Source organism: Fulmarus glacialis, unplaced genomic scaffold (genome assembly GCF_000690835.1).
Source record: "Fulmarus glacialis isolate BGI_N327 unplaced genomic scaffold, ASM69083v1 scaffold11341, whole genome shotgun sequence".
NCBI lineage: Eukaryota > Metazoa > Chordata > Aves > Procellariiformes > Procellariidae > Fulmarus > Fulmarus glacialis.
In genome coordinates, this window is record NW_009193417.1 from 7,162 (window position 1) to 16,305 (window position 9,144).

Sequence of the window (9,144 nt, forward strand, 5' to 3'; positions counted from 1 at the left end):
TAAAGGGAGGAAAGGGAAAGGAAAAGTATAAAATCTTTGGAACTGGCTCAGGGCAGCGTCTCTTAGTTTCGCTGTGTGGCTTGTGCCTCTGTGTTCGAGAACGATGCAAGCAGAGCTGGCCTGCCTTGGGGCAGGGATGGTCTGGGTGAAATTAGTTCCTTTCAACCTGAATTTCTTTGATTCCAAGGAAAAAGGCACGGAGGTCTGATGAAATGAAACACCTGGGAGGTGAGAGGGGGACCCGGGAGTCCTGCCCATGCTTCGTTTAGGGGTCTGGGATGAGGAAGCGGGTCCCCAAACTGGTAGTAGAGAGTATCAGAGGATACACGGTGATTCAGCCACGCAGGGTGAGTGGTAGAGAGCCGGGATTTCAGGTCACTGTTGCCCTGGACGTAATTGTTTTCCCTCTGTTTCCTTTTAGGAGGCTTTTATTGGTTGAATGCAGTGGGAGGATCACACCGGGAAGAAGGGACGGAGGTCCTATTCATGGTTAGTGACCCTTTCATGCTTTCAATCTTTAGAGCTTCCTAAAGGTGGTGAGTGTCGTACCGTTAGCAAGACTTTACAGAGGAGGGAAACTGAGGCACAGGGAAGGTAATTGATTAATTACAAGGGCCACTGGCCAGGCAAGGAGTGAGTAGTGACCACAGACGTTCATGGTTTGGCTTTCACACAACTTGGGTGTGAGACCTGGAGAGGATTTTAAGAAAGCTGCCTCTGGTTTTACGGGGTTTCTCCTTGGGAAACACGGTGCTCGGTATCTCAGCTCTGCTGGAAGGGTCTGTGTTTGGAGCAGACATAAACCAACCTGTTAAGATTAGTTAAAAACTTAATTCTAGTGTACCAATGCTGGAGGAGAGCTTAGGGGATAGAGCACACAAAGCGACTCATGCCTGTGAAATCTTCTTATCTCCTGCTAGCAGCAGCGCTTGAAATGCTCACCTTTACATGCCCTTTACTTCAGGGCTTTCAGATATTTAGCGGTATGCTGCGGAGTTGATTTCAACAATTCCCTGAGGCACCTAGTCAGGTTTTTTTTTGTGTGTATAAGCACTGTAGAGGGCAAAAATCCATTTTCAGATTTAGGAAAACGAGATTAAAAGCCTGCAGTATGTGATGGGGCATCTCAGGCATGTTGGGTTTTGATTTGGCATGTAATGATGCTTAAAAATTCTGTGTCAAGCTTTTTCTCCTTGAGGTCCTGACAAAGTTCATCAATTAAGTTTAGTCTCCCAAAATTGCCTTGCGATTTGAAGTCAAGGCATTTTCTTTCAGTCTCCTCCTAAAAGGTGGTTCAGGCTGTTACCTAGACAGGACCGGTGCTGTATTTCTTACACGACGTGTCTGATGTTCACTGATCTCCATGTGCAGGCTAGATTGCTGGAGGCTGCTTTTAGGAAACCACACAAGCGATGGTCACAGTTCACGTGAACTGCGCATAGTGAGTTATTTCCTAGCTCTTCTAGAAAACAACTCAATTTCCTGGCTGCCGTGCATGTGTCGGTATTGCAGCTGTGGCTTGTGGTGGTTAGAGATAAAACTGGATGTGCAGAAGCCACCTGATCGCTTTATCCACTGAAACTCCGGCACCGTTTAAACTTCACCGGTTTCTTCCCTGTCTGCCAGACAAGTCTCGCGCTCGGATCCTCTCTTCGCCCCCGCTCCGTATGTGCAGACCCGGTTCCGTGCGGAGACGTTGCTTGGAGGCTCGTCCCGGTTCCTCGTGTGATGCATCCTTTTATTTATCCGCACAGCTTCACTCCCCGTCTCCAACGTGCAGAACAGAGTGGGCCGTGTGCTGCTGCTCTTTTTTTAGCTGAGGATTCAAGTGGGTTCTGTAGTAGGCAGTAATTGCCAGCATTTTTTTTTTATTGTAATTGAAATGAGGCCCTTTAATTAATTAATGTTTTCACCATGTTTGTATTGTGATGCAGACAGTCTGCTCCCTTCCTCCAGCCGCTGTGCTGGCGGCTTGGCTCACCCTTATTTTGAACTCATTGCAAGGAGTTTCTTCTCCATCCATTAGGTTTTTATTTGGAGATGAGATATGGAGACTTCTCATGCTCAGTGAAAGGGTTTTTTTTCTTAAATTTACCCCCTGCTGATCTTGTCTTGTCCAAACGGCAGCCGAGTCAAAGCAGCCAAGCAGAGAGCTTCCCAAGAGCAATTACAGTCGCTGGCAGCCAGCAGACCCTGTGCTGGGGAATTCGGCTGGAAGCGTGCGTCCAGCTAATGAAGGCTGATAGAAAATGCTTGTCTGGACCTGATCTAGTCTTGGGGGACTGCTGGGAGGGAGACTCCCCTCCTTGACACTCTTACATCCAGCAAAACCTATTTCTGGCTATTTTCTAGAGACACGATCGCTAGGATGGGGCTGTATCTGCGTTCAGAGGTTGCTGGGTGGTTCTGCTGCCACTTCGAGTGCTTGGTTCAGCGGCCCCTGGGTGTTTCGGGGATTCTTCAGCCCAGGAGAGTTTTCTTTGAATAGTTCTTTAAAGCTGTGATAGAGAAAAGTTCCTTGACTGGCACCAGGGCAGCAAGTCCGACCCTACATCTTTTGGGCTTGTCTGCGGGTCGCATCGCCCCCTTCTCCCATCGCGTTTCAGCGTTTACTAACAGCAAGATGTGATTTAGCCAAGTCTTTGTGGATCAGATTTCCGAAAGATGGCACATCTCCCCGCGTTGGCGGCCAAACCCGCCTCCCTCTCCATGCCAGATGCTCTCTTGACCCCTCCATCCGAGCCAGCAGCGTCTAATCCCTTGCTTTTCCTTTCCAAACTTTCTGATCGCAGCCGTGACAGTGAGAAGGCTCCTCCGGCTGTTTTGAGAAGACGCCAAACGTGAAGGAGATGGTTTCTGTAGATCTTCCTGGTCCTTTTGGTAACCAAGATGAACAGAGGGTGTCTGCAAAGCTGAATGTCACTTAATGATGCTGGCAGCCGACAGAGAGGGGCTTCGTTAGGGCTATTAAGAATGTCTTGGGCCCATTGCCTCGTCTCCTTGGGCTCCCTCTAGTCCACCTTTATGTGTGTCCTTCCTGAGCTCCCCTTTCCGTACTTCCCAGTGAAGGGAATGGTTCAGGGTGTTCCTATCTGCAAAGGAAAACGCGTGGCAGTTGCTTGGGCCTACTTTGGGCATGGTCTTGGTAGAGTTTCTGAACTTTTTAAAGGAGGCAGGGAAAAAACCCCACTTTTCTGTTCTTCCAGTGGTATAATTTAGGCCAAACTGGTGGAAGCCTCTTTGGGCAGAGGAGATGGGCCAGTACCCGTGAGCTTGCCTTGTTCTCCGGTTCTAGGAACTGGAATGGGACTGGCTCTGCGGCTCTTCTCCCTCTGCTGAAGGCTTGTGAAAGGTATTTGACATCCCACCCCCGCCATGGCTCCTTCTCCCACTTGTGCTCCCTGCTTCACTCCATCCCTGTAGAAGCATCTCGGAGAGGACTGCGGTGTGGCTTTTCGCAGGACTGCCTCCCCTCCATCCCCAAGCCTCGGACCTTATTTGAGAAAATTAGGGTCATCTTCCCTAGCTTGCCTCTCCTTGAAAGCACTTGCCATCTGTCTTCTGCTGTGGTAAGAAGAAATAGAATCAGGAGTGGAAGGGAAACCTGGGAGAAGAGCTCCGGGAGAACATCTGCCAGCGAGCTGAACCCACCACCAGCCTGGAGAGGAGCTTCGTGGTGGTTTTTTTGATGCTTTACACACAGGGCAATTGTTCCAGAGCTGCTGGGATGCTGTTAAGGTTGTGACAAATTTGCTCCTGTCTACCTTTATGCTAAGAAAGATCCTCAAAAGGCAAGAGGCACCAGTTCACAGGATGCCATCAGAGACGGAGTTCAGCTTTCCAGTCTCCCCTCGAGTGTAACGCCCCGCTTGCAGGAGGCAAGCCCCGTGGCTGCTGAGCTTTTCTCTGCTGTGAGTCACTCTCCAATGAATTAGATTTGTTCTTGCTGGTTTATTTGTGGTTTTGACTCTCTGCTTGGCAGGTACTTTTTTTGGATGAGTTGTTAAGTTCTACTTGGTCCTTCTTTTGACTGCCTCAAAGCCTGGGTCTATAGAGCCCTTTTTAAAATGGCCAATACTGAGACGAAAATATTGGACTTCCATTTTGCATTAATTCTGCAAACATGGCAGAGGACATCTTAGGTAAACTGACATATAGTGTACTGGCTGGTTTCCCCCGTTCCTCTAAGTAAGCTTTCTTTCTTCTCTTATCCCTACAGGCAATACTTAAAACAGGAAAGTCTTGACAAGAAAAGGAAAGAGTTCGACACTAATGGCTGGTCGTTGCTGAGTAAGAAGAGTCAGGTAGGTTTGGGCAGTCAGAGGTTTGGAGAAGGGGTCTCTCTTGGTCCTTGCTTTTGTTCTCGGCCCTGATGCACCTTTCCTGGCTGGTTTTCCTGACGGACATGTTCTTGTGGTGACTCTAGGGGGTGAACAAATCCCAGATCTTCAGTGGCAGGCTGCTTTGCTGCAGATTCCCATCCAGCCCTACGTGGAAGCAGGGAGGCTTTCCTGAGCCAGGGGTGCCCCAGTGCCACCTCGATTCCTGCTACCCACCCTTTTCTCTTCATCTGCCCTTACTCGCGCTGGCATTCCCCCGGCTGTGCAGACCTGCCTCGTTAGGACTCATTTGAGAGAGGTCCTTCACTTGGAGCTCTTCATCCTTAGAAGCTGGAAAGTGGGGACTGGCTCCTCTGGAAATGACATTTGGGTTTGTGTCCTTTCATTAAAGGAGATCCCGCAGCAGATGAACGGCAGCGACTGCGGGATGTTTGCCTGCAAATACGCCGACTGCATTACCAAAGACAAGCCCATCAACTTCACTCAGGTAAACCCCACCCTGGCGTGCTCCTCGTGCTCGGGGAGAGGCGGGCACGTGGCACTTGTTTGTGCATATTCTGATTTTTCCCAAATGCCCTTTGCCTCCTTCTCTGTGGGTTTAAAAAGTGCCCCCAGCCCGCGTGGGGATTGTACTGCTGCTCCTTGGAGTGGAGCTGACACAAGGCACTTCAGTTCTTTACACCGTGCAAAATTGTTCCTCTAAAGCCACCCTTGGGTCTTCTGTTGTACTCGAATCCATGGGACACGTCACCAATGTGGCTGGGGAAAGCTTACAAACTCATAATGGGACCCACTCATGGTGGTAATGAAAGTGGGGTGTTGTAGCCCGAATCCCAGGGAATTTCAGTGTTACTTAACATTGTCAGCCTCCATGGAATATCCCATGTGTGAATATTTTGCTTCTAATTATTAGAAAATGTCACCAGAGCTACTTTATTACCTAAATCTCATCTGCTGTCCTGTTTTCAATAATTGGAAAGTAAATTTTCCCCCAAGAAAGGCACCGCTTAAAAAGCTGCAGCCGGGAGAGCGGCTGCTCGATAAATGGTCCAGCGGTGAAAGACATGCTGATGTACGTTTTCTTTCTCTTCTCTCTCTTTTCCCCCCACCCAAAGCAACACATGCCCTATTTCCGAAAGCGAATGGCCTGGGAAATCCTTCATCGCAAGCTGTTATGATGACGTTGTGCCGAAAGCCGCTTCCTTGCGAGATTGTATCAGAAGTGCCCAGATTTGCCCTGCTCAGCAGCCTGAGCCGTGGCAGGCGTGGACCTGCCCAGGGCTTCAGTCAAAGACACAGCAAACGAACTCTGTACCATATTTTTGATAAAACACCATTCACGGACCAATGCGCAATAGAAATGTTCAGAAGCACACTTGCCTTTTTTTTTTTTTTTTTTTCTTTTTTTTTTTTTTTTTTTTGTATTTCGAGACCTATTTTTACAAGCAATTTCAGGTGCTGAGACTTTGAGGGGGCAGCTTCGGACATTGAAGGAACTTTTTATTTTTCACATTTTTGCAGCTCTTGCTGCCAGCTTTGCTGAGCTGATGGCGTGACTTGGGGGGGGAAGGCTGGGTTTCAGAGGAGGGGAAGGCACTTACATGGCTCGGGATGCTTTGTGCACTGGGAGAGCTCTAAATCGGGTGGGCGAAAACCTATTTGGGGGTGAATGTAGGGAGAGTTTTCTTGTAGAGGAACATTTTTGATGTGTCCTCTACTCCTGGGTTATCGCCCCTCTGTCCTCAAAGCCAGCGTTTTCTCACCCATCACAAACACTGCCCTAATCCTAAGATTATAATCTGTGCTTGGGACAGCCTGGCTGTGGGCTTCGGAGAGCCGGGCACGGGGCCGGAGGCCGGTCGGGCATCCCTCGAGGGTGACAGGCAGGAGCTGGGGGATCTTCTGAAAGTAACTTGTTTGTTAAATGCCGCTTTTCCAGAGTCGTTTTTCTGCCCAAGGAATTGGTCTCCCAGTTCTTTAGCTTCAACTGTTTACGGAAATTCAGGTACAAAACTGTAGAGTAGAACCGATGCACCGTTGAATTATTTTGTATATATTTCCAAACATTTTTCCGGAGTGACAAAGAACAAAGTCTGCGTGTGCGTTCGGGTTTGTTGTTTTTTTTTTTTGTTCTTTTCCCCCTGCCCTGGCTTTGCCTCCTCGCAGGAGCTGGGGCCGCGGCTCCTTGCCACCTTTGTCCTTGTGCGGAGGGCCCCAGCTGAGCGGAATGAATCGCTCCTCTCTCTCCGTGATATTTTGCACATGTTTTGCCTGGGGATAAAGGCTGACGCAAGGTCAAAGGTGGCATTGAAGGCAAGGCACCGCAGTCAAGTCGAGAAGTGCTTCCAAAGGTATCTCCGAGCACATTCAGCCTGCGACTCCCAGGAGCCTTGAGGACGAGCTGCGTCCCCATCAGCCATGGGAGGAGAAGTAAAATATTCAGAAGCACTTAAACCCTTCCAAAAATGGGATTTTTGGGGATGCCCCGATGCTTCTGAACATTTTACCCCGAGCCCCTCGCTCCTCTGGGCTCTCCGGACGGTCTCGGATGGGGCTGTGCTGATGCTTTCAACTGTTTTAATTTATTCTCAAGTGCGATGTGGGAGGAAGCGGCGAGTGTTTGACAAGCTTCCCAAGCCGCTGAACCTGCTTCTTTTCTCCGGTGTACATAACCTTTTTAAGTATAAGTAAAGAATGAAATAATGTCCACTTTTGTATTTTTGTCTCCAGATAGGGAGGGATATTTTATACATTTTTCTCTACCTGTAAGCAGTAGTTTTGTACAAAATTTCTCCCTTTCGCCCCTTGCTCCCGCCAGGTTGTGTTCTTTGTACCCCTTCCCTCTCCCCTCCGTGTGTTTTATACCGAGTTCATTTACTACCTTTTTCTATCTTTTACTGCGAGTAAAGATCTGAGGAAAAAAAAAAAGTAACGTATCTTTTCTCTTTTTCTGCGCGTGTCATGATTCTCCGTTAAATAAAACGAGCTGTGAGCTGTATCCCTGCACCAGGAGCTGGAGCGTCGCTGTTCGTGAGCTGCCCTTGCTCAGGGAAGGCCATTTTGCGTAATTCACCTTCTAGTTAAAATAAATCACTCTCAGCAGGCTCGGGTGCTCACAATATGGAGATCTTTTAGCCCAATTTGATGGAGGAAGGAGCCAGAGCTGCTGCCAGATGGAGTTAAAAGGCCTTTACAGTCGCGTGCTGGGTGTTATCGCCTTTGATTTTGCTGCTTTCTGGAGCTGGAGGTGGTGAGTTGGGAATGGGGATCCTGTCCCAGTAACCTGCTTTAGGGCTTTGTCCCTTCCCACCCCTGGGAAGACGCTTCCAGCCCCCGCCACCCCGCTCTGAACAGTAGTTCTGGGCTGAAAGAGCCCCTTACAATGTCCCAGGAACAAAATCAACACGTCCCTTGTTTTCCTTGGCTCCCTGCTCCCAAAAAAGCCAGGGAGAAAATGGCCCCGTCAAAGGCGGCTTGTGCCTCGCTTGCGCTGGTACCCCGAAGAGGCTCACACCCCCTCCCCGGCCGCCCGGCTCCCAGCCCTCTGCGGCCACCAAAAATGCATTCAGCATTTATTCCTGCCCTTCTTTCTGGCTTATTAATAGAATAAATCATATTGCCCAGCCTGCCTGGCCGTCCCAGTCTGGGGATTTTCAGGTCATATTGACTTTTTCCTCCTTCCTGTATCCTTATTCCTAGACATGAGCAAGATTTTTGCCCGATATTTCCAAAGAGCCAGTTATTAGCGTCTCTGACATTCCTCACAAACACACACGTGGCTTCTGTAAATACGTCGCTGTCTCCCACCCCAGGGCTCAATGCTCCATTCATCTGCTCCCAAAGCTGTGCCTAGAAGTCGGGAATTACCTGCCCTACTCTATGTGCTAACGAGCTTTTATAGCTCGGATGCCTCCAGAAGCCCTTACGGTGTGATTTGCATCTCTCCAGGTCTCCGTCTCCCCCCGAGGAGGGGGTTTGCTGGGGGCTTCTTGCAAAATCTTGCGGGTATCGGGGCGGATGCGAGGAGCAGCGCTGCGGGACGGAGAGCCGGTGCTTCTCCGGATGCTGCTCTTCGCTGCCGGGGAGTTTCGGAGCGATGCTCCCTGATCCGCTTCCATGCGAGAGCGTGGTGTGTCTCTGCAAATGCACCGGCCAAAAACCTTCGCAGATTATCGCTGAAAAGAATCGGGTTTGTTTCTTTTCTCCTGCAGGCGAGGTGGTCCCTTCTGCCCCGGGGACCCTTCTCCATCCTTCCCTCCCACCCCAGGCGTCCTCCTGGGTTCCCAAAAGGAGGAAAACAAGAGTTGTATCTGCTGAAAATTCACAGTTGTCCCTTTTTCCTGGCTCCCCTCTGCAGCCGGGCTTGGCGGGACGTCCCCGGACCCCAAGCCGGCCCCCCCTGGTTTCCGCAGCAGGAGCCTCCGGCCGGCGCTGAACAGCTCCAATATTGACCTGGACCAGTTGGATTCAAACAGCCCGTTGCCAAGAGATGGTTGGGGTCATCTCGATACGATGCCTCGATGGACAACTTCTGGCTTCCTGCTCAATTTAGTGGGTAAATAGATGATCTCCGGCTCTCGGTGTAGAGTGAGGATGGGCCAGGACCTTCTCTTGGTCCATTGGGCCACCTCTCTCTGGGCTTCCTGGCCTAATCCTTGCCTTCCTGGGTGGAGGAACTTCTGGAAGATGGGTCCCTGAGGCCTGGGGTTCTTCCCAGCACCTCCAACCGCTGATGATGATGATGGAGGTCTGGCTTTCAGAGCTGCAGTGGATCCGCTCGCCTTTCTGTTGCATTTTCACCACG

At 50.1% G+C, this 9,144-nt stretch overlaps 1 protein-coding gene across 1 annotated transcript in view; it reads left to right on the plus strand.

The window, feature by feature from the left end:
* Positions 1 to 8,895, plus strand: part of SENP1 (SUMO1/sentrin specific peptidase 1) — a gene marked incomplete at both ends in the record, with an annotated part of 15,658 nt that extends 6,763 nt beyond the window's left edge. Inside the window, 3 exons of the mRNA XM_009587446.1 lie at positions 4,220 to 4,304; positions 4,732 to 4,867; positions 8,698 to 8,895. Coding sequence (XP_009585741.1) covers positions 4,220 to 4,304; positions 4,732 to 4,867; positions 8,698 to 8,895 — 419 coding nt within the window. The remainder of the gene's footprint in view (positions 1 to 4,219; positions 4,305 to 4,731; positions 4,868 to 8,697) is intronic.
* Positions 8,896 to 9,144: the final 249 nt, after the last annotated feature.